General features: G+C 33.1%; 1 protein-coding gene and 1 long non-coding RNA gene across 3 annotated transcripts in view; one reads left to right on the top strand and one right to left on the bottom strand.

Annotated features, from left to right (window-relative positions):
* The window catches only part of LOC123676849 (protein suppressor of forked), a 130808-nt gene that overhangs the window by 76923 nt on the left and 26682 nt on the right, over nucleotides 1-27203 (top strand). For both annotated transcript variants that reach the window (XM_045613107.1, XM_045613106.1), the window contains 2 exons: nucleotides 19596-19787; nucleotides 19846-20162. In XM_045613107.1, coding sequence (XP_045469063.1) covers nucleotides 19596-19787; nucleotides 19846-20162 — 509 coding nt within the window. The remainder of the gene's footprint in view (nucleotides 1-19595; nucleotides 19788-19845; nucleotides 20163-27203) is intronic.
* Nucleotides 10661-11675, bottom strand: LOC123676850. The gene is made up of 3 exons (XR_006747009.1): nucleotides 11439-11675; nucleotides 10965-11378; nucleotides 10661-10909 (listed from the first exon to the last, which is right to left on the bottom strand). It is a non-coding gene; the product is annotated as an uncharacterized LOC123676850 (long non-coding RNA).

Below are 27203 nucleotides of genomic sequence, written 5' to 3'. Positions count from 1 at the left end.
GTCCCATAATAATGACAACACTCAAGATCTGAAAATCCGACTAAAGACTGCTGCTATCAAATGTTACTGTATTCTTCTTCAGGTCATTCAAGCTTATATTGAAACATACCACTAGATACATACCAGACAATTTTTTTTTGTGATTGAGATTGAATATTTTAATTTTTTTGCTGTCGAGCCCTAACGACCCCAGTTCAAATAATACTAAATTCATCCTAAAGCATATGATTGATATACTTTCAGAAGGGCCATAATTGTTTTAATGTGAAAACAAATTAAGTGCCTTGAATATTAAATTGTGGATATTTATATTGTATACTTCTTGTTTATTTTCAATAGCAAAATCAAGATGAATCAAGTAGTAGAGTTGGCTATAATATACACATTATAGAACAAATTTGATTATCCATTTTCTGTTGAATACAGAGCCATAACATTTCATTTCCATATTTTCATATTGATGGCTTCAAAAATATTGATGCAGATCAATATTCTTATGATAGATAGATAGATATACTTTATTTGATTTCTTTTTACAAATACCAATAGGTGTAGATCGTGTCACAAATGAAACTAACAACAAATACTCTATAATTAACAAACTGAACAATGTTCTCCTATAATCTCCCAAAATTTTCTTCAACAAAGAACTCCCCCAGTGAATAATAACATTTACTATATAGAAAACTCTTCAATATTATTTTATACTTATTGTTATATATACAATTAATTTTTAATTTTAAACAATTGGGTAATTTTTTCCATTTTGCAAATATACTGTATGTCACATTTTTTTGTACGCATCTTAAGCTTGTGATATCTTGTATTAAATTTTTTTTATTACTTATTTCATAATTATGTTTCAGTTCATAATGTTGAAATGCACTAATTATTCATCACATAGATAATACATTCATATATAGGGTAATTCTGGAGGAGACCGACAGATTTTGGGAGAAGTTTACGCTAGTCAAGGCAGTTTCGAAACAATGTTTGGTTTATGGTTGGAGGCCTTTATTGAGAGTCTACATAGTGATATGTCCGATTCGACCGATTTTTCTTTTATTCATAACTTTGGTATGTCTTGATCAATATTGATGAAATTTTCAGTGTAGAACATTATGATTGTCTACTTCCAATAATTCCACCCTGTATTTTCGAAAAAGTGTTGCAATTTTTGGAAGTAGACAATCATAATGTTCTACACTGAAAATTTCATCAATATTGATCACGACATACCAAAGTTATGAATAAAAGAAAAATCGGTCGAACAGTACAAATCACCCTGTAGACTCTCAATAAAGGTCCCCAACCATACCACCAATTCTTGCAAATTGATTATTCAAATCACACAACAATTTTTCATTCCTATCTAAATGCTTCCTACGCTCTTTTGGTTCTTTTTTAATGTTATCCAAAAATTTCCTATCTATATTATTTAGTTCCTCAATTTTATCCATATAATAATCAAATTCATCAAACCGAAATAAGAGTCCGCAAAATCACAAGTAAAAAAATAAAAATAATGATAATTTATTATGGTTTTCACCTCAGACGAAAGAAAAAATAGAGGTGCCCTTAGAAGTAAATAGCGTTGTATTGTAATTAATTGCAACAGTATGATGATAAAGTGAGATAGGACATCAACAAACCTGCAAAATTGACAACTAGAGGAGCGGTCAACATTTCAGTGGCGTAGTCAATGGTTCTCTTACTGCCTCTTATTAAGTTTTCGGTGCTGAAATGTTTGGAACAAACTTATGCATATTTGTGCGCATGCTATTTGTTCTTGGAAATGAAAAGGATAGCGATAGACTCGTATACAGTGTGACCAGATTTAGTAGAAATCTACTTTTTTAGTAGATTTTTCGCATTTTCATGGAGTTTTTAGTAGGAAGAAATCCTTTGGTAGATTTTAGTAGATTTTGGTAGTTTTAAAAAATATAACCGAGGCTATTGGTAATATGGAAATTCGGATGTCTAGACTGTTTCTATGAATCAATTCACTGTTCATTCTCATTGAGGTTCTACGTTCTACGTGTTTCTAGAAGAACGTACCTACTTAAACATAATAAAATCATAAAACTTCTGTCGGCTGAGAATAAATACGAAGAATGATGGAATATCCGAAGGGTGCCTCATTGAAAACAGGCGGTGTGTAAACTTCCTTTGAAAATATACCATTATCTCACATTTGGTATTTTATTCAGTGGAAAAAAATATGTCTAACTGGAATTTCATCGACAAATTTGGGTGGCTGCATATTTCAGATTTCGAATGCCAAATGCAAGAGAATATTTTCAGCTATTAACCGCATCAAAACAAAAAATAGAAACAGATTTCTAAATAAAAATATAGCATTATTATAACATGCTAAAGAAGGACTTGAAGAGATAGGTGATTGTTGTCGTTTTCAACCTACAAAAAATATGCTCGATTCGATGGATAGTGAAAATTTATGTATGGATGTTAAAGACGATGATTTGACTGCAGATTGATACTGATTTTTCAATAATTTTTTTTATGTTCAACTGTAGTAATTCATTTCTTTATTTAATGTTATATTTATCTGAAAGATTTTAGTTTTTATTTCTATTTATATCCTTTTGTTTATTTAAATACTTACATATATAAATTTGTTTGTTTATATTTGCTATTTTGATCCTATTTGTTTTTGTTCGGTTTTTTTTCTCCTTGTTTTTTGTCGTTCAAATTTTGAAATAAAATCTTGTTTTATTTTCGCATGAGATATCGCATTTTTATGAAAAATTATTCTGCCAAAGAAGACAGTGAGCACTTCTTAGAAAAAATAAAAGGCTTCGACCCCATCTCCATACCACCATGCTGGATATCATTAATTCAAAAAATTTCACGAACTATTTTTGTAAATTCCATGTGGCTTAATGCAACGGATCCAATATGCGTGAAACTTCAGCCTGAGAACTGCGGTTGGTTCCTAGATGAATATTTTAAACCAGTAGGATTCATTGGGGATCATATACCTTTGAAGATAGAAGACATTGTCGAAAGAACTGAAACGGAGAGTGATGATGACGAAGAAGATTCAGAAGTTGGAGATCATAGTTATATGTCCGATGACTCGGAACCTGAATAATTTCAAAAAATTTTTGTATTTATAATTTTTCATGAAAAACAAGTATTTTTTTAATTGTTGTTTTTCATTTTGTCGTCTAATAATAAAGATGAAATTTGCAAGATTAGTATTATATATGTATTACTATAACCTTCTTTTTTAGTAAAGATTCTTTAGTGTCACATAAAAAATATACACACATAAATAATTAATTGACTATTCCTCTATTTCAAAAATTATCTACTCCAAAATGATGCACGCATACACGAGTCTATCGCTATCCTTTTCATTTAGTGTCACATAAAAAATATACACACATAAATAATTAATTGATTAAAAAAAAAATTAAATAACTATTCATCTATTTTGATAATTATCTGCTCCAAAATGATGCACGCATATACGAGTCTATCGCTATCCTTTTCATTTCCAAGAACAAATAGCATGCGCACTCTCTTTCTTTCACTGGACGGACTTCAAACAGCTGCTATGCTGTGTCCTCACTCGCAGCAATGTTTAACTTTTTAAAATTCGACAACCGGGATTCTGGACTGATTTTTCGCAGGCCACCCTATACCACCGTGTTCATAATAAAATAATCTTTAATCATATTGATTTTGATTAAATAGTCAGACCGTTGCAAAATGCTAGTATAGATTGACCTGTTTATACCTGGCAACCGAGAGTTGTGTCCGGAAAAAAATAGGCAACCTAACGTTTGCACATTCTATGGGCTTCATACTTTCGATTGGTATAGAATTTATCTAATAAGCAAACCGGTGAAATGTTCGAAAAAAAAAATTTTTTTAATCATTAATTAAACCTACTCTGGACTAAAATTTGTTAGGAAACCCATATGTGATATATTCATTGACTTGTTAAATTAAATATAAAATACGTTTTATCAAATAAGCATCTCGGTGAAGGTCGTTCTATATCGGGATCCTATACTATGTACAGTATGTATTTGACTAGACTCCTCCTAAACGGTTGGACGGATTTTGATTTTTGTGTGTTCAAGTGGATTCGGCAAAAAAAAATTTCGGATTGAACAAAAAATGAATTAGAGAAAAATTATGAAAAAAACGTAGATCCAAACCCATTCTCGTATCCACTTGAACATACATACAGAATTTTATCGAAATCCGTCCAGCCAATTAGGAGGAATTCAATGAAATGAACGTGCAAAGAATAATTATATACATGGAGTTCCATTCTGAAAGATCCTCTATAATCTATAAAAACGCTTGGCCAGAGATTATTGCAAAACAGTCGTAAACCATAGGCGCACACTTTTCAAACCCTTGAGTTGAAAATAATATTTATGCGTATGTATGGGACTCAGATGTCGATTCTCTTAGAACATTTGTGACGTGAGTAGGTTTTGCTGTCACATCAAAAATGATACTATGTTATTCTACGGTGTTATAATTTGATTATTCTTTATTCTCGACCTGTAATACCTATACTATCAAGGAACATAACTGATCGTAGCATAAAATTATAATAGCACGAAAATGTTTGAGATGAAATCGGAAATGTTCTGTCTGAAGATAAGACAAACTAGGGTAGGTACTAGGTAGGTGCATGACCTAGAGATCCTTGAATGACATCCAATTTTCTACGTCAAATTAGCATCTACGTTGACGAATTGAATTTTATTTATTCGTTATTGTAAGTCGGAATTTATGTCAAGCAGTGGAAGCAGAGGGCTGAATGATAATGGTATACAGGGTGATTCACCGTGATGGCCTATATTAGACGTTTATGGTAAACTAATAATAATTTGTGCTAAAAATTTGTACAATTTCCTTTTATACCGAGAACAGAGAGTACTACTTTCTTATTCAAATAGCACACCCTGTATATTATTGATATTATTGTATTATCAGATAGCTTGGTTGATGATAATTTTAGTAATATGGCAATACTATAAGTATAAGCTCAACGGTTCATGAGTTAATGAGATTGATATCTTATGAAAATGTTTTTTGGAAAAAACCTATATTTTTTATTCATTCAGTCAATTTTACGCAGGTATAAAAAGAGAGGGGTCTCAAGCAAATCCTATACTTTAAGAGTTATCGAGGAAAAACTTGAACTTAGGAAAACTGCAATTTCTCATTGAATGGAGTAGTCTATGAGTCTATGACTTCCAGAAAACAAAACGTCTAAATTTCATGAATTGTATTGAATTATTCGTTAAGACGGCTTAAAATCCCTCGGAGAATCCATAAAACAATCAAATTTCCAATTACGATAATTAATGACCAGTAATAACATTCCTAAAATCAGAAAATTTAATGAAAAATTTGTTGGTTTATCTCATTTTAATCAATTTTTTCTCCAGTGGAATGAAGTTATTTAGGATGCCAAATCATTTTCTTCAAAACCCGTCATATCAATTCTGACTTCGAAAGTAAATGGAGAACAATTTGATTGCGAAATATTCTTCTTTTTTTAACATATAAGCCATAGAATTTTGCCAAACATCATAGCCGAAATCATTAAAAGCATCAGCCACACAACGAACTAAAACTACGTAAAAATGCATTTCAATAATACCCCTAGGGACCACACTGGTCTATGCGAATTATTAGAAAGTAATTAAGAGGTGATAGATGTAGCCAATGAGTGTAACCAAAAACGCCCTCAAAGTGGAACGGGAAATACGAGGGGAAATATTCAGCCAATAAATCTATCAAATCGAGACATTCTTGTTTCCAAGACGATTTGCTAAATACCGGGGTTTATTTGAGAGTATTGTTAGCAATATTTTCATAAATTTTAAAGGAATTTCTGAAAACTTGGACAACCCTTGTATAATTGAAATATTTTAGCTTCCTCCAAATGACTTTGGATATACTATATATTTTTTAAAAGGGTATCGATATTTTTTCACAGAATATTAATCTCCTTATGAAACTAAAAACATTATTCGTCTCTTTCATTTTTTCCATAAAATGAATTTTATAATGAATGAAGATATGAAATGATTTATAATCAACATTCAATCACTTCTTTTTGTATTCCATACGAAAATATCCAAAAATACAACAAGTTGTTTTCTTAATTTTATTCCAACCGCACATATGTGTGACACCGCGATAATAGGATCTCACAAAAGTTGAATGTAGAAACGGAAAACGCTCTCGATCATGAGCAAGAGCCATACGTCTCACTGTGTGAAAGGATTGCATGTATGAGAGGAAAACGCTCTCGCTCATGAGCGAGAGCCGTACGGCTCACCGTGTGAAAAGAACCTTACCCGTTGTTTTCGGTTTTTTGTACCATTCTCGTCACAAAATTTCAATATGTAGTTATCAAAGAACTGAACTGAGTTATTCGTATCGAAGATTTGTCTAGGCTGTGTTGTACAATTTATTGTGTTTCATTCAAATTGAAATTCATTTGTGAAAACATCAGTTTTGAATTGACTATATGGTCAGGATGTTCCTAAATTGGAGAGGTACAAATGAAAATGATTCTCGGATCATTTCAAGAAAAAAAAACCCTTTAACAAGACACCAAACACTTCGTTTTGGAGATACAGGTTTTAAAGTCCAAGCTTTTCTTTCATAGCACCTTCCATTCACAAGATATTTAACTTGAATTGGCATAGATATTCCAATTTAAAATTTTCATCATGAAATATGCTAATTTTGAATGCAAATCCACATGGTGATATTTTTCCTGGAAGAGTGCCTGATTTTTTCCTCCAGAATTATTTTTTTGTGAACCACTGGTAGTTTAGAAGAATTTAAAAAGAAACTCTGGTTCAGTACTACACTTTTTGGTTTGTTATAGTTTTATCGTATTTGCAATCGTTTTCGAGAAAAAAATTCAAACAGCTCTCTATAGTAATTCTCAGGAAAATCCAAATTATTATAAAGATCCAGTTAGGTAGCTGTGTTAAATAAATTAATTATAAGTTTTGGTACATATTTACCAACTCTGTAGCGAAGATTAGTAAATATTCGATAAACTGGTTAAGCATCACAAAAAGTAGGACTACAAAAAACACCCTGTATCCAAACCAAAGCGTTTGCGGGCTCATGTTTATGGGCCATTTAATTTTTAAAATTATTCTAGGAATCTCTCATTTTCCTTCGTAACTTCATTTCACCCAGTATAAGATAAGAACAATCGAAGTGTTAATAAAAAAAATTATTTCGAGTGATTTGGTTTAAACTTTGTTATCAAACCTCATTTATGATATGGGTAAACAATGTCGTCAAATAATTTTTTTTCGATTAGCCCCCCCAAGAAAAAAAAAGATCTACGCCCTTGATACAAAGGGCGGTAAGGCATGCAAAGCTTCGAAAACTGAATGGGATTAAAAACATATGTTCCGCTGAAAACTTTAGCCTTTATCAGTAACTAGTTTCGAATGCAGAATCGTAGGAATTATCCTTATGCCCGCCACTCACGAAGCGTTTCTTCGGGCGTTTGGTAGCAAGCGTCGAAGAGATTCCAGTCGGGCAGTCAAGTTCATACTCTGATTTACAGTCGTACGGCCGTGTCCCGAGCTGTCTGGCTGGAATCTCTTCGACGCTTGCTACCAAACGCTTGAAGAAACGCTTCGTGAGTGGCGGGCATTATGGTAAATGTGTAAACAAGATCCATGTAATTGTTCTTTTTCGTCTTTGTGAAATACATTCCATCCCTCATTCAATTAGGCAATAGGCAATACTGCTTATATTGGTTGGGTTGCCATGTGTTATTTATTGAACAGGCGGCTTAGTAAAGAAGGTTTGTAGATTTTTATTGCAGGGAACCCACAAACAACACACACATCTTTAAAACATTTTATAGACAATATCTGATAGATTTTTAGACGATCTATAAAACATCAGAAAGTATAGAACTTCTAACCTAGATTCGACGTAAAAATGTCCGCGAGATTTACGTTGAAAAGTATTAATTTTTAGACGTCTATTTAACATGAAATAAATTCATTCTACAACAAGTACAATTTCTGATTAATTCTAGATTATCCTGAATTGGTATTATGTTTGACATATAATAGATGCCCGAGTATATACACTTTATTTCAATTACTCGGTTATGTCTATATACAGGGTGGCCACTTTTTCAATGGGATTGTATTGGTAACTTTTAAACCATAAGAGTTAGAAGGTCGGTCAAATGGAGAAAAAGTTGCATGCATAGAAGCATTATCAAGCAGTTCAAACAAATCGAGATTATCAGGGCCGCTTTTCGAGATATCATAAGAAAAGTAAATTATGTCATTTTGATTTTTCTTTTTTTCCCACTTTATTTCAAATATTATCAAAAAATGTTACAGGAATTTTTTATTCGACAGTAAATTATCCTCAATTTGACGGAATCAGATTTCGTATCCAACGTTTCGTACTCTCTGGGCCACCCTCAACCTCATTTTTTTCAATACGGACCTGCATATTTTATGACATTTTTCGAAATAACTCTTTACGCTGAATTCAACGATATATCATACAATGTCATTCAAAGTTGATTTCAGGTGATTTTAACCCTCATCCAAATTTAATGGTGTGTATGTAAGAAAAAACAAGTCTATTAACGATATCAATGTTCTGACCCAAATTCAATCGAACCCAAAAAAAAAAAACGAGTACTGTGGCCAGTGAATGGAATTTTTCAAAAACTGCTGTTAATAAAATAGTCTAGAGACGCGAATACAATGATTTTAAATTTGAATACCAAGCCTTGCAAAAATTATATCGTATAATGATCTAAAAATAAAGTTCGATTCTGTAATTTGTTTCAACGATTCAAATGACAAATACAACAATAGTGATACCTCGCGAGAAAATGGAGAATGTTTTGGAAGGTACTCAAGTAGACCAAACAAGCAAATGTAAAAGAAGTATGGGTTCCAGAACCGTAAAGTGCAATTTACAAAATGGTGGACATTTCGAACACTTACATCATTAATTTTCATTTACTTTCGAATAATCATTTGATTTTTCTTTCATTAAATGATACTTTCGTTTAATTATTATAAATTGAAATATTTAAAGGATTATTATAAAAGAAGAACCAAGAAACCAGTATACTGGTTTCTTGCTTTGATTCTAATATGTTCCATTTGGTTCAAGATGGATAAGTTGATTTTCTTATCGAAATTGATTGCATATTGCATGTTGTTAATTAAACTAAATGAAGGTAATACAGATCCGACCCAAAGAAAATTGGAAAAGGGTCAAAATCACCTGAAAATCTACTTTGAATGACATTGTATGATATATCGTTGAATTCAGCGTTGAAAGTTATTTCGAAAAATGTCATAAAATATGCAGGTCCGTATTGAAAAAAATGAGGTTGAGGGTGGCCCAGAGAGTACGAAACGTTGGATAGGAAATCTGATTACGCCAAATTGAGGATAATTTACTGTGGAATAAAAAATTCCTGTAACATTTTTTGATGATATTTGAAATGAAGTGGGAAAAAAAGAAAAATCAAAATGACATAATTTATTTTTCTTATGATATCTCGAAAACCGGCCCTGATAATCTCGATTTGTTTGAACTGCTTGATAATGCTTCTATGCATGCAACTTTTTCTCCATTTGACCGACCTTCTAACTCTTATGGTTTAAAAGTTACCAATACAATCCCATTGAAAAAGTGGTCACCCTGTATAATCAGATCAGTCTTTGAATTATATAGTTCTTGACGTCTAAATGTTGTCAATTTCGAAACGGTTTTGAGGGAATTATATTTTTTTATTAATTATATATATAATTATATTAATGACCTCTCAACCATATATTTCATCAGATTTTCAAAAAGTTTCATTGCCTGAAAATTAAGAGAAAATGGATTCCCGATAAATTCAGGATCATGGTTGCCATAGAGAGGATATTTTTTTTCTTAATCTAAATTTCCTGAGGGTCCTAATTTTTTTATGGTCTCTAAAAATATTTTTTGAAATGGCTCTGTTAAATAAGTTGACATTTATTATGGGAGTTAGAAAAGAATAAACAGTGTTCGATACGAAAAATCAATGTATTTTTAATATGAAAAAAGAATGGATATAATAATATGAATACAAACATGTGTTTTTTTTAATAATTCTATTTGATGAGTTTACTCTTTTCCTAATCAAACCTTTGATTGGCCAGTCGTAACCAGTCCTGGATAGCCCGTTGAATAACTGGTCATTAAGATCTGTCGGCCTTTCATGTTCGAAAAGAACATATACAGCCTCTGAAAGTGAAACAAAATTCATATAAGCTAAATGTGCTTAGATTGTATAACAATTACAAGTTGAAGAAATATTCATAACAAATGCTTTTTGGACGGAAAGTATATCAAATTTAAAAAAAAAATGACGTTCGATCTATATTGAGTATTTTAAATTGCGTTCATTTTTTTTCCAAAAATATAGAAGAAATTGAAGAAGTATGAAAAAAAATAGCCATGACTTCAAGAAATTCATGTGAGACAATATATGTTCATTACAATTTAACATTTTGAAGTCCAAATATTTCATTAAAAACGTTTTAAATAGAGGGAAATTTTCAAGGCAATCTTGATTGAAAGCACCAGTCAAGATGTACTTGAAACTTTTTTCAGTTAACAACCTCCTCTTAAAGTAAACGAAAGCTTTCAAAATCAAAATAAAATTTTTTATGGTAGGTACCACCACATTTTTTTTTTCATCATAAAAATACATGTTTTCAAAAAATTTTATTGATTTTTTCCAAAAGATTTCATGTTCTGATTTTGTGGTTATTGGTTCCTTCAAAAACTTACCCTGTGTATTTCGAATCTTTGATACATTGAGAGAATCAATCAGTGCATACAGTACCTACAAAAAATCAAATGATCATCAGAATTCAAAAACCAACAAACTAGAAACATACTACATCCTATAACTATTACTGAAATATATACTATGTAACGCCTAATTCTTAGTATCGTTTAAACCAGAATATACTACAGCTCCATTGGACAGTACACATGGAACAAAAATTTAAGGGGTTTAAATATGAATAAAATTGAGTAATTCGATAAAATTACCTGGAATACTGATTGTAGGTATGGCATTGCAAGTAAGACCACGATGGCTTCCTGGAAGATGATATTTTTTATCAAAATGTGAATGGCACACAAAATAACCTTCATAAATTCGATGCCTACTGAATTGTTGCCAATTTCTTGGTTGGATCATTTGGAGCCAGTTATTGAATTAATCCAAATTACTCTTAGGGAAATGATTTCTTGTACTTGTCTCATCGGTACATCCTTGTACACAACATTTCTTTAGTCTAGGCATTCTGATAAAATAATATATGCATTATTTATTTAATTGAAACTTGTTAGATTGAAGCACTTACCTCGAAATTTGGAAGTATATTTTTTTCTTCAAATGAATTTCTACGGCGTACGAGAATTGTACTTAGTTGAACAACTTCAATGACAAACGTCCATTTTCAGCTTCTAGGTTAAAATAATATTGCAAGAGCAAACCAAACGTAAACAAATGACTTGCAGCGGTTCCAAGCAACCGGGACAAGAACTAAAACTTAATTTCGGGTGGGGGAAGGCGAGTGTTCTATCTATGTTATCCGTAATCTGTGCAACTGAACGTTAACCACGAGAGGTCCTTTATTTACAGTAGAAGGAGGTGACCCACGTGATGGAGGCCGCGCAGTTGCTAGGCAGCCTCCTGTCATTGATCGAGTCGTCATCGATCGAGCTGTCATTGATCGAGCCGTTTTCGATCGGTTTGTTGTCGATCGAGTTCTCATCGATTGTGCAGGAACCGATGGTGATGTCACGTGACTTCGAGTCATCGATCGGGTTGTTATCAAACGGGTGGCAACTGGGAGCCTGGTACGGGTGGTATGAAGCTGAACTGTCGATCGGGTTGTTGTCGGGGGCTGGGTTATCGATCGATGTGTTGCCATGAGACGGGAAATCAAAGGTTTCCAAGTGTTGGGTAATCTTTGACCATCATCCCGTTTGTTGAGGCAATTGGGTCGTTTTTCGATCTCGAGTACTTCACGGATTATCCTACATGTGAGGGTTCTCTCTGCAGAGATGGTCTTACATCCCTCAAAATCAACGTTATGTCCTGTTTCAGAGTAGTGTTTGAATAGGGCAGATGTTGGATCTCCTTGGCGTATTGCGAGTTGATGCTCATATACTCTGTTAGTTATACGTCTCTTGGTTTGTCCTATGTATGTTCTAGGACATGCGGAACATGGTATCTCGTATACTCCTTGAGACTCGTTATCGATCGTATCCTTTGGTGTTCGAAGAAATTTGGTTATCGGCTGTGAAAACTGTTTTTATATCCTGTTTTCGTAGTATGCGACTGATTTTGTCAGTGACACCTTTGATAAAAGGTAGAAAAGCTTTATGAGGGAAATTTTCTGGAGGATTTTTGGGTTGTTGTGTATGGGTCTGATGTCGGTTGATGGCTTTCTGAACTTGTTGACTGTTGTAGCCATTCTGTTGTAGGGCGGTTTGAAGGATGTTGATTTCTTTTGGAATGTGTAGGCTATCTGTCAGTTTTATGGATCTATGGATTAAGGAGTTCAATACGGAGTTGATTTGAGACGGATGATGGTGTGAATTTGCATTCAGGTAGCGGTTTGTGTGGGTTGGTTTTCTGTAAATCGTGTGTGTGAAGGAATCATTGGATTTCGCTACGAGGACATCAAGAAAAGGGAGTGAGTTGTTGGTTTCAACTTCCATAGTGAATTTGATATGAATATTTATATTATTCAGATGATCAAAGAAGTCTTGGAGAGTTTCGGGTCCATGTGGCCATATGACGAAGACATCGTCCACATATCGAAGCCAGCAAGTAGGTTTCAGGTGGAACGATTCGATGGCGTTGGTTTCAAAATCTTCCATGTAAATATCAGCGATGGCTGGAGAAAGTGGAGATCCCATGGGTGCACCTTTCACCTGTTTGTAAAATGTACCTTGAAAGAGGAAGTACGTGTTCGACATGCAATGGTTTATAAGGGTCAATGTATCCTGGGGTATGTGATGTTTGGTCTCCAGTATTTCAAGGGACTCTTTGAGTGGAATATTGGTGAAAAGAGATACGACGTCAAAACTGACAAGAATGTCAGATTCATGGATTTGATACGTTCTTAAGGTTTCGATGAAGTGGAAGGAATTCTTCACATGCGATGATGATTCTTCAGCTAGTGGTTGAAGTGTAGAAGCTAAGTATTTAGCAAGATGATGAGTTGGGGATCCAAAGGCACTGACTATTGGACGAAGAGGGATGTCCGGTTTGTGAACTTTAGGCAATCCGTAGATTCGAGGGATTCGAGAGGATTTTTCCCTTGGGATGAGAGATTTTCTGATTTCTATCGGTAGCTTCGAGGCAGTGATGAGAGCTTTGGTTTTCTTTTCGAGATATGTTGTAGGGTCCTGCGGGGTGGTTTTGTATTCTGAAGACTTCAGTAGGGATGACATCTTCTCCACGTAGTCAGAAGTGTTGAGAATAACCGTAGCGTCACCCTTGTCGGCTGGAAGGACAATGATATCGGTATTATTATGGAGATTTCTGAGGCATATTCTTTCAGAACGTGAGATGTTTGATGGAGGAAGTTTGGCTCTCCTTAGGGTGCTGGCAATGTCCTGACGTGTTTCCTCGGCTTCGGTTGGGGGGAGGTGCGATATGGCAGATTCCACCTGAGTAATGATAGTTTCGGTCGGTGGTTTGTGTGGGGTGATACAAAAATTGAATCCTTTAAATAAAAGTTCTCGAGTGGTTTGATCGATGGGGGTATCGGAGAGATTGTGTATCAGGACAGGGGGGTTGGATGTTTGTTTGGGTGGGATTTCGTGTTGGAGAAGGAAAAACAGTTTTTTCTTCTGGGTATCGGTCTTTTTTGCACTTATATGATCTGCCTTTTCGATAGAGATTCTAAGATTAGTGTCCCAGATAATAGGATGGATGTTAGCAAGCGATAAAATTCCAAAGTGATGATAAAGTGACGAGTTGGTTGTATCGAGATTTCGTCTGATGTCGTGGATGGTTTTCCGGATTAAGTCATGACTGCACTTTGCGAGGATGTTCATGGTTGAAGGTGAACCGTCTGGGTGTTTTAATCGAAAATTTGTAGGATATATATATATATATATATATATATATATATCGTGAATCTATTAAGGGAATTCGACTGATAAGAAGGATTTCAGTTTTACTCTTTATTCATACCAAGCTTTCGGAACTGGTTGGTTCCTTCCCCAGGGTTACTACAATTTTAACAATTAAAATTAAAATTACATATACAAAAAGAACTATCCCAAATCTTTAAAAACAGTCACTTACAGAATTTGAGGTTGTCTCCTTAATAAGTTAAAATTCATCAATTAACGCAAATTTTTAAGTAAATTAGTCTCAAATACTCTATCAGTTTGATTAATCTTTCTTTGTCAATTGGATGTGAAGTATAAACAGTGTGTCTAACCTAACTTAATTATTTTCTTTGGTACATATCACAGAATCGCATCGCGTCAACTTTGGTTTACTTTTTCTTCTTATTTTTATTCGTCTAGTGGTCCATCATAGGATCGTTCCCGGTTTGGATATGTTAACAGGAACGTGTAAACATTGCTTAATCTTTGTACGTCAGTTTTTTTATTTATTGGATTTTCTTGATTTCTTATGTTGATCATTTCTTGTATCAGTCTTTTATTATATTTACCTTCCGTACATAATACTTCTGTATTTTCAAAATCAATTTTTATTTTTGTTAGATTTATGAATTACTTAATGATTAGTTTATATTTGTTGACACCTTAACCTCGATTTCAGTGAGTATGTTTTCAATTGTTTTTGTTTTTCATTTTAATCAAGTTTTATCGATGACTGTATGTACCATTGTGACAGTTTTATGTTTATTTTTTCTTTTTATTGTTACTGATAAATTTTGTTGATATCTTGTAGAAGCCCTGAGGATGGATTGAATAAAATCCGAAAGCTCGGCAAAGAAAACAGAGTATTTTTTTGGTGTAAAACTTGGTCGATTCACTTAGAAATCATTCTGTATATATATATATATATATATATATATATATATATATATATATATATATATATATATATATATATATATATATATATATATATATATATATATATATATATATATTGTCTCCAGATAACAGTCGTACTATAAATATCGTGAAAGCTTGGTATGAATAAAGAGTAAAACTGAAATCCTCTTATCAGTCGAATTCCCTTAAAGATTCACGATATATATATATATATATATATATATATATATATATATATATAAGAATGTAATCAATTCTTATTTTTATAATCAAAGAAATACACGATTTGATGTCTTGAATCTGTAAGATTTATTTTGTTTAGTTTAAAATATAACATAATAACATACAAAAAAGAAATAATATTATACAAAGTAATACAAAGAAATAAAATAAAAATAAATAAAAACAAATAAAAAGAAATAGCTTACTAACCTGTAAGAAATCAAAAACAATGCCACTTCTTCGGGATTCTAAAATAACTCACAAATACCACATGAACTAGTCTTAGGTTAGAATCTCAGACATAGAACGTAGATCATAGAACATAGAAGTTATAAAGTTGTTTTCCCTAAAAATAACAGTCTTATTTTTACATCCCCCCACACAAAGTATATTACATGTTACATTACATGTTTGCGTTTTCACATGGGAGCAACTTAGTTACATGAAAATAATTATTGTCCTTTCTTTTATTTCCAATATTTATCTCATATATAGTGTTAGAAATTTTTTTCACTATTGGAAAAGGTCCTACTCTTATTTCATCAAGTTTTTTTTTATTTAATTTTGATTTATTTTCAACGTAAACATAGTCTCCAATTTTAAAATCATAATGTTTCCTATTCTTGTCGATCAGTTTTTTATTGTATTCATGATAGCGTAAAGAATTTTTATATGCTATTTCCCTATCTTTTGGTAAATTTCTCTCTTCTATAAGTTCTTCTGGAGCAATGGGATCAGTTCTGCCACAAAGTAAATATTCTGGGCTATATCCCGTTGTAGAATGGTCTGTTCTATTGTATTCTTCAATACATTCATCGGCTATTTTCGTCCATGCCCTAGTTTTCGTTTCGTTTTGTTTGCACCTTATTCTGTTCACTAATGTCTGATTCAGTCGTTCATTCAGACCATTAGAAGAAGGACCGTCTACTGTTGTGAAAATCAATTGTATATTCAAACTTCTCATATGTTGTCTGAATTTTTCCGAATTTATTTCTGGGTATTGATCTGTTAATAGTGTTTTGATCGGTCGTTTATCTTGAATTTTATTAATTAATTTGATGAAATCTTCGGTTGTTTGGTGTTTTGAAGTGCTCGCAAATGCATATCTAGTAAAATGATCGACTAGGAGATGAAGGTATCTTTTTGAAGAGCGGTTTCCAGCAAAACCTCCAATTGTGTCTAATGACATTATTTCAAATGGTTCCTTTGCTGGGCCCAGTTGAGAAAGGAGACCATACTTTTGACCTACTCTCGTTTTATTTTTACAACATATGTCACATGATCCACAAACCTCTTTTGTCAGTGAATCCATGTTCTGAATGTCATAAAACTTCCTGATTTTATTATTTATCTTACTAGCACAAATATGGCCATAATGATTGTGCACTTTTCTGATCAAATCTTTTCCAAAATCATTCGACAAAATTATTTTTTTGTTATTTTTGTACAATTTGTAATGTATCTCTTTCTCTACAACCGTTTTTCTCATACTATTTATCTTTAAGAGATTATTCTGTTGATCGTTTTTTATTTCATTTAATTCCACCAAATTAACTGTTCTTATACATTCGTCCATATTCTCCGTTTCTTCCAGAACTGGGTTTCTAGAAAGGCAATCTGCTTCTACATTTCCTTTTCCTGGTTCATATCTAATCTCAAATTCATCATGTCACCCAGCTCTTCATCTGGTCTTGTACGAAATTCTTTCCCTTCTAATGGCTTATGGTCAGTAACAACAATAAATTTATGTCCCATTAGCCAATATTTCCAAAATTTAATTGCCTCTTTAATTGCCAGACATTCTAGGAATATTGCTTTCTTGTTCTTTTGATATTTATTCAGTTTTTTAGAAAAATACGCTACGGGTTTCATTTCACCATCAATCTGTTTTTGTTTAAGAACAGCTCCTACTCCTTGAATACTGGCATCAGTATATATAGTAGTATTGGGTCGAAAATTGCAAGAATTGGCTCAGAACAAAGGATGTCCTTAACCTTATTGAAAGCTTCCTGACAAGCCAATGACCAATTGAATTTTACATCTTTTCTCAGTAAATTATGCAACGGTTCTAATAATCTAGCTGAATCTTTTATATATTTGTGATAAAAATTAACTTTACCCAAAAATTGCCTTATCTTCTTCCGAGTATCTGGTGGAGAAAAATTCCTAATGGAAATTAAATTGTCATTTATAGGTCGTACTGTATTGTTTCCTACAATATGTCCTAAATATTTGACTTCTTCTTCTGCAAAATTACACTTGATAAATTTAAGTCTGAATCCTTCATTACATATTGCATTCAAGAGATTGTCCAAATGTTCTATATGTTCGTCAAATGTTGAAGAAAATATTAGAATATCATCTATATAATTTAGGCAGAATAAATTCAGGTCATATTTTCTGATAATATTATTCAATATACGTTGAAATATGGCCGGGGATGTTTTAAGTCCGAAAGGTAAACATTTCCATTGCCAGTGACCATTCTGTGTCACAAAAGCAGTCTTATATCTATCTTTGATGCGAATAGGAATCGACCAAAAGGCAGAATTTACATCTAATGTTGTTAAGAATTTTGCATTTCGGGTCTTGGCTAAGATTTCATCAATTAATGGGAAAGGCTGTGGTTCGGGAACAATTAATTTATTGAGTTCACGAAAATCGACACACAATCTGGTTTTAGACCCTTCATCTCTCTTATATGCTAAAGTGACTGGTGATGCAAAAGGTGAGGAGGACTCCTCAATCAGATTCGCTTTCAACAATCTTCCTATTTGGAATTCTATCTCTTTTTGATCCTCCATTGAGCATCTGTACGGTTTTTTTGCTATAAATTTGTGTTCTAAAAGTTTTATATGTGCCTCATTATTTTGCACCTGACCAATATCAAACTTGTATTTTGCAAATATATGGTCATATTTATTCATTAAAACTTCAATTTTACTTCTCCGATTTGTTTCCAAATGGTCTAATTTTGCTTCGAAAAGTTCTGTTGGTATCCCTTCATTGAAATTGATGGTGTAATCATTATTATTATTATTATTATTGAGATGATCGATCTTTCTCTCTTCATTCATATCTAATCTTTGATAAATATTCAAATCAAAATCTTGTTTTAATTGAAAATTGGAAATAGAATCTAGTCCGAGTAGAATATCATACTCGAAATTTTTCTCATTAACCACAAAAAGTACAACTTCTTTTTCGATATTATCGATTCTCATTTTTGTAATTATTTTTCCTGAAAAATTTGCCCTGCCACTGACTGTTTTGAATGTGTTTCTATTCTCTTGAATATGTAGACATAACTTTTCTGCTACTTTGGAATTCAGAAGACTAACATTTGAGCCCGAATCATAAATTCCACATAATTCATTATTATTTATAAACACCTTCAATTTTATCAATGGCAACAGTCTAAGTTTTTTTGGTTTGAAATGGCCTCATTTAATTCATCCTGTATCCCAACATTGTTTACCGTTCTTATGTTTCCAGATATGTTCTTTTGTTCGACATTATTGGATTTATTCCTTAGCCGACAGACTGTTTCTAGGTGAAATCTACCTGAGAAGCCCTTCTTCTCACAAATTGAGCATGGTTCCTTCTTAATTGGTTTTCTATTTGTTTGTGAATAGGAAGGAATTTGTTCGGCAGATTTAGTCATTCTATGATTATCTTAATTTCGACCGTTATCATATTTTTCTGAACTTTCTAGCTTTCGCAATTCACCCAATAATTTCTCGAAAGTTGTTACTTTTGATCGATTAATTCTATCTTGTAGATATCTGGCAAACTCGTGACAATTAAATCAATTAATATGTCAGTTGGAAAATTATTTCGGAGATTTAACAACAAATTTTCTTTCCTAAAAGCATAGTCCACTAAACTTCCTCCTATATAACATAATAACATACAAAAAAGAAATAATATTATACAAAGTAATACAAAGAAATAAAATAAAAATAAATAAAAACAAATAAAAAGAAATAGCTTACTAATCTGTAAGAAATCAAAAACAATGCCACTTCTTCGGGATTCTAAAAATAACTCACAAATACCACATGAACTAGTCTTAGGTTAGAATCTCAGACATAGAACGTAGATCATAAAACATAGAAGTTATAAAGTTGTTTTCCCTAAAAATAACAGTCTTATTTTTACATATATATATATATATATATATATATATATATATATATATATATATTTATTTATTCATTTATTTATAACATATATTGTAGGACGTGAATGCCTCAAAACTCTTCAGCGAAGAGGCAGCAAATATTTTCGAGAGAGCTACCAGCACATTACTAAGTAAAAATCAACTTTTGTACTTTGCATATGCCGATTACGAAGAGGGACGCTTGAAATACGACAAAGTACATCAGATATACTCTAAATACTTAGAAATACTCGACATAGATCCTACTCTGGTAAATATGTAGTTCTTTATAAAAGTGGAATCAAAATTACTGTTTTCATTTCTTTCAGGCTTATATACAGTATATGAAATTTGCCAGGAGGGCTGAAGGCATTAAATCTGCTAGAGCTGTATTCAAGAAAGCTAGAGAAGATTCCAGATCTCATTATCACATCTTTGTTTGTGCTGCTCTCATGGAATATTACTGCAGTAAAGATAAAAACATAGCGTTTAGGATTTTCGAGCTAGGTTTAAAGAAATTCGGAGATGTTCCAGAGTATATAACATGTTACATTGACTATTTGTCTCATTTGAACGAAGATCATAATACCAGGGTGCTATTCGAAAGGGTATTGTCTTCAGGGTCGTTGGAAAACGAAAAATCAGTGTAAGTAAATCAGATTTCAAATAATTCCTATGATTAGTGGCACTTATCAAACATTTTTGTTGAGCGCTCGTTCTCCGAGCAGAACGCTCTATAATTTTGTATCAATGTCTGAAATTTTCGGGATTTCGAGCCGGATATGGTCTCAAACTATAATGTTCGACTCACGGATGGCAAAACTGATTCTGTCCCAGAAAGAAAGCATCTGGAGACTTGAACTTTCCAGGGTTCGTTCAGATCTCTTATGGCTCAGTTCAGTTCGTGAATGATCAAAATTTGATTAGAGGTTCTTAGGGATCTTCTCGTTTGAAGTTTGTTTTCCTCTTTATTTCAAAACTGCCGGTTTGTATGAGATGGAAATTTGCATATAGATGTAGAATGACACCTCGTGCAAAATTTCATATTGGGTGTTTAGCCATAACCATAGCGAATTCAAGAAAAATATCGAATAAAAATAACCCATTAGTATTGAAGCTTTTTAGTCTTGGTCTAGTCGGTTTTTCAGTAAAAAAGGTGAAAAACCTACCAGATCACTACGAAAAAGCTCGGAAATCTTCAATTCTCTTCAACAATCCGCACGTGAAAGCCTTCAACATTATAATAAACCAATATTTTCGACACCACTAATACGACGTTGTGTTGAGTTTTGTGTTGAAATCTGAATATCAAGCTACGTGCGAAGTTTCAAACTAATTTAATTATCAAAATTATGGAAAATCTAAGTTGAACACTAGAAACGAAATACGTTGACCTTGTGCAAATGAATTCGTCTTTTGGTAGCTAATTATCTTCTTTTTTTTTTACTTTTTACTGGCTTACATAAATACTGTTTTCGTTTTAATAATTCAACTGTATCTATAGAAACTGTCTATGTATAAAAAATTTTAATAATTTAAGAATCCATATAATAAAAACGTATAAAAACACAATAATCACGCAAGAAGTTATAATGTACTCATGCGCAACGTCCATTACACAAGGTGAAAATTCGTTGTTTACTGAGTGTATCATTTCCAGATTTTGAGTTTCCATCGAAATTTCTAAAATTATAATTTTCAATAATACGCTATAAGTCGCTTGTTCGAAGTCGTATTCAAGTAGGACTAACTTCTCACATGCACATTCTATAAGTAATAAAATATATTGTGGTTGAATGAAATAAAAACAAAATTAATTGTCACAAATTTTAATTTACAACAATAGAAATGTTGCCAATATTTTGAAATTGCTTTTAATTTGTAGATAAGCTCTATATAAACACCAAAAAAAATATGTTCATGGAAAAATATAGAAAGTACCCATAAAAAATACGTAAATAAAAATGTTTTCAAAATTCCGGCCGAAACGCCCCATTCTGTCACGGTATTATGTTGACGTCTCTGCATGATAGAGTCACCATCATAGACAAACTAACTAGTTTATCTAGTGCTAACGGTCTGTCAAACTGAACTGAAATCAGCTGATATTGACAGCCAAGTCGATTTGATTATATCATCTGACGTTCTAAACAATCTAAACCATAGATAATCTAGTTCTAGATAAGAGTAGTTTGTCAACTGCGTTCCTAGTCACGTGCTAGTCGATAAGAATTCAAATCAATTTTATTAAATTGAATTCGAGAAATAAGATAATGGAAATGCTATTTTAGTATTTTAAAATCGGCCTTTATTGTGGAAAACCTAAATTCATTGGATTTTATTATATGACGCAACATCCCTGTTGTTACGCCAGCACTGTGGCTTCTTTAGGTACATTTCAAGTTTCGACTGAAGACATGAATAAGGGCCAGTTGTACATTTCAAGTTCACCAACAGTTCAATGTTGACTGTGGTTCAATGACAAAATTCAGTTGTATCAACCTCGTTCACTATTGATCGACAGTTCATAACCAAGATCAGTTGAACGCTGATACCTTGTCGGTTCAAGGCTTGATCCACTGATTTCGGATATTTTATCCGTAATATGTGGCTTGTTCCTTCATTTTATTGACATTTATATATTTTTTGAAATTATTGGTATTTTACTCATGAGATATTCATATTTATATCTTATATAGAATGGATTTTTTGGGAGAATTAACTGAAGATGAAGATTTTTTGGAGCTAATTGATAACATACAAAATCCGAGATTGATACAGACGTATAGAGAACGCTCAAATCATTTTACAAAGTGGAAATCAACTTTTATTTTGTTAGTGTTTTCATCTGTTTTCTTAGTTTCGATTAATTCCTTATATTTCTTCACCAAACTTGACAACACATTTTCTTCTCTTGTAGTGAAATTTGTGGTTCTTGCAAATTTTTTAGAATCCTCCATATGTTCATGACAACGTTTATATTATCCTAACCTAACCAAGTTTTATATGACGAGCAAAGAAGTTATTTTTTCTATTTCAGTATCGTAATGAGTTCATTACAGTTCTAAAAACAGTGCTGTAATGAACTCATTACAGCTTTGTTTTCAGTTATATTTTTCGTTTTGTGGTTGTCACAGACTTCCAATCCTATCAAAATTCAACAAATCAATTATCATAAGTAATTGCACAAGTGCATCAAAATTACCGATAATTTTGCATGACAACGTGTTGTCATAAAAACTGCATTCGGTCATTTTCATTTTTGGAGAAAGAGCCCGACACCGAAGGTGGAGGGCTTTCTCCAAAAATGACCGAATGCAGTTTTTCAAAGAAAACACGCTGGAATTCGAAATTATCCGGTCATTTTGATGCACGAGTGTAATTCGGAGGAATATTTCCCGAATAAACTGTTACATCACTTGTCAAACTGATTTAGAATGAAATTGCCATAGATTTCGAACTGTGTAAGATGCATAGAAACTATGCATCTATGAACAGAACAATTATCGCAGTGCTGTTTCGCTTCCTACAATGCAATTATCGCTGTAATTTTCGATAATTGTTTTCCATATACATAGAATTTTTGACAAGAGGGAAATATTCGCTGTAATTTTCGAAAATTGTTCTCCATATACATAGAATTTTTGACAGGAGGGAAATATTCGTAAGTAATTGCACAAGTGCATCAAAATTACCGATAATTTTGCATGACAGCGTGTTGTCATAAAAACTGCATGAGTTCATTCTCCAAAAATGAAAATGACCGAATGCAGTTTTTCAAAGAAAACACGCTGTAATGCGAAATTATCCGGTAATTTTGATGCACGAGTGTAATTCGGGGGAATATTTCCCGAATAAACTGTTACATTACCTGTCAAACTGATTTAGAATGGAATTGCCATAGATTCGAACTGTGTAAGATGCATAGAAACTAAGCATCTATGAACAGAACAATTATCGCAGTGCAGTTTCGCTTCCTACAATAAAATTATCGCTGTAATTTTCGATAATTGTTCTCCAGATACATAGAATTTTTGACAGGAGGGAAATATTCAATTAATATGATTTGGATTAAGTGAAATGTTTCGCGGCATTATTCGCAATTTCTCTTAATTCTGTTGCTGTTACGTCGTCTTTTTATCAAATAATGTCTGTAGTTGTGTTCAATTTTAACTTTAATTCGACAAATATTCTTCACAATTGAATTGACAAACTACTTCAAAAAAAACTTATGTCAAAAACTATTTTATGTCAAAAACACTGACTCTGATCTAACTATATGAAATAATACATATATTACAGAGTGGAGAGCAACATTTTCTCCCCTCCGTGAAGAAGTTTCAGATTTTTGAATCTCGGAAACTTCCAACTGTCCAAGAAAAACTCTGTTGCTTCTTATCAGTCTGTCCAGAAGAATATCTACGAATCTCAACATCCAAGCAATAACGAATATCAACCGAGTCCATTTTGAAAATCGGTTGATGTCAGGCAGATATGATTCTTATTCTGTAGTAAATGCTGTTATTTCAATTTCTTCATATGGAAGATCTTCCAAACTCACAATATTCTTCTTGGGCCATAAGGTTTCGTCCAATTCATACAAGAAATCAGGACCTTTAAACCATCTTGCGTAAGTCGTCTTATTGCCGTCGTCTTTGTTGTAGGTTCTGGTGGCAATATCGGCCGAATTCAACTTTGAGGGAATCCAATTCCAGTTGTTAATGTTTGTTAATTCTTGGATCTCTCCGATGCGGTGACTTTCGAACTGTCCCAATTTGCTTCCATCACCTTTGATCCAACAAAGTACCGTAGTAAAGTCTGACCATAAAAATACTTCGTCAATTTTTATCTCCAAAGGGTCCTTGATTGTTTTTGCGAGCCTGCTTCCCATCACCGCAGCCTCCAACTCCAAACGTGGAATAGAAATGGGTTTTGTTGGAGCTACTCTCGCTCGGGCCATAACAAGAGTTACATCTATACTATCGTCCCATCCAATCCCAGATCGCCATATGTCTTGTATGAGAATACGTCCTTTTATTGTGAAATTCACAATGAGTCCTAAAGGGTCGAATATTGACATTACCGTCTTCAAAATTTGGTTGGTCTACTATCTCTAAATTTATCTTCGAATTTTGAAATTCTGAAACAAAATAGATCCAATTTTGAATCCCAAGAAAGGCCAAGTACTCTTTGCATTGTCGAATTCGAATCCACACAGAAGTCCTTGAATACTGAATCGTCTGATGACAGTTTTTCTATGACTTCTCCCGAATTGCATATCCAGTTGACAAGCTCAAATCCTCCTGATTTTTGAACCCGTGACACTTCGGAGATTGTTTCCAAGGCTTCTTCTACAGAATCGGTACAGTCAAGATAGTCGTCTACATAATGTTTTTTTGTTATAGCATCGATAACATTTTTCTGGCTGGATAACTCCTCAGCATTCACATTTTTGACGAACTTGGCACAGGTTGGGGAGCAAGTGGCACGAAAGGTCATAACTTGCATTTCATAAACGTCCCATTGTCGATTCGTATCCCCATCTCGCCATAAAAACCTCTGGGAGCTTTGGTCTTCCTTTCTTACCATAACTTGATGGAACATTTCTCTGACATCACTGCAGAAACCAATTTTCCTTTGTCGAAATTTAATCAATACCTCCAGCAAGTCTGGGCCAGATAGTAAATTATCATTCAGACTGGTTCCGTTCGATTTTGAGGCGGCATCAAAGACTAAACGAAGTTTCTTTGGCTTATTGGGGTTAATTACTCCGAAATGCGGCAAATACCAGCATCGAGGACCTTCTTCATTGGATTCTGCAGGAGTCAACTTCCTTGCATATCCTTTCTCGACGTAGCTTCTTATTTTCTCAGAGTATCGCTTCCCAAATTCCCTATCCTTCTGTATTTGTTTCTCCACGCATCTCAGTCGCTGAATGGCAATTGTTTTGTTCTCTGGGAGATGGATGTTGTCTTCCTTCCACAGCAGCCCTATGTCGAATCGGTTTCCTACACGTCTGATTATTATTATTATTATTTCTCATTATCTCCATAGCCCTCTTTTCTGCTTTATTCACGTTCGTTTTCATTGGAACTACTCCAAAGGCACCTGTGGTAAAAGATTGTTTCACCATTTCATGGAGTGAATCGTCGGACATTCCAGAATTGCAGATGTGGAAGGAATATGCCTGTTTTTCTGGTCTGATACAGTTTCCTCCGTGAAGTATCCAACCCAGATTGGTTTTTGTCGCAATGGGAAGATTGTCGGTGCTTTGAATAACTTTTCTGGCTACAGTGAGGCGTACATTGTCTTGACCCAATAAAATCATAGGGCGTTCTCCTATTTCGTGAAAGGGAATTCCTGACAAATAAGAATACCTTTCCCAATCAAATAATGTCTGTAGTTGTGTTCAATTTTAACTTTAATTCGACAAATATTCTTCACAATTGAATTGACAAACTACTTCAAAAAAAACTTATGTCAAAAACACTGACTATGATCTAACTTTATGAAATAATACATATATTACAGAGTGGAGAGCAACAGTTGCTAAATCAATTTCGGCAGACATAATTCACGAATTTAATGCGTAATTATAAATTATTTCAAAATTCGAAACGTATGATTCAAATTCATATTTCGTAATCTGTCAATTTTCGTAACAGTCACACCAACAGCCAAGATACAATAGAAATGTTACTAGAAATCGAAGTCAATATGAGTTGGAACAACGCCCGTTCTTTTGAACTGAGATCACCAATAACTAACAGTTCTGTTGATCTACTGATGAACGTTGTTTCGTACAACTCGACCTAAGCCACTGTATTGGCGAACCAATAGATGTAAATATTGAAATTTAATTTTGTTATTATTCGAGGTCACCGTTTGGAGCTCCTCGGTACAGCTCCTAAGCGTACCAGTCCGCTTTTTTACAGTAAACTAGGGATGTGCAACTTGGATACTTTCGAGTATCCGATACGATCTGGTATTGAAGTAGATAAATTCATTGGTTCCTTGGTATCCAAAAGCCACGCTGAAAATATAGGTTTGAAAAACCATTGAATTGATTTAATTCTTTTATTCACTGTGAAAAAGAGAATATTAGAAATAAGGAGAAAAATATATAGAATATATTAGAATTATTAGAATATATTTAGAATATATCAAAAAAATGTGAGTATAAATATAACGTACGTATATGCATTTATTTAAAAGAACTAGAAATAATGATAATAAACAACAAAAATTGTGTAATGAAACTGTGTTACCAGAATAATCTGATATATTCATATTGAAGGACATTGGAATTTGACCTACATTACAAGCGACCCATTCTAAAAAAGAATATGAATCTGAATATATAGCTTGGAACTAATAAATTACGTCTAGGCACAGAACCTTGAGTATCTGGCTGTTGTTATAAGGGTTAAGTAACATTCAACATGTGAGACAACTGCACAGTTTACGGATAACATAGAAGCGACACTTTCCTACATAAAAGCGAATTATTTGAAACTTATATCCCCCTGGCGGTCGAGATTAGAACAAACTCGACAAACGCGGGAAATTTGAAGTGAGTGGTTTCCTATACTTGTTTTGAATTTATTAACGAAATATTGACCAATTCAAATTAAGTTTGGTGCTATTATGACCTAAAACCGTTTGAATTTTTTCATAAATAGCTGGT

This window comes from Harmonia axyridis, chromosome 3 (genome assembly GCF_914767665.1).
Source record: "Harmonia axyridis chromosome 3, icHarAxyr1.1, whole genome shotgun sequence".
NCBI lineage: Eukaryota > Metazoa > Arthropoda > Insecta > Coleoptera > Coccinellidae > Harmonia > Harmonia axyridis.
Note: the sequence above shows the minus strand (reverse complement) of the source record. Positions and strands in the feature narration are given on the sequence as shown.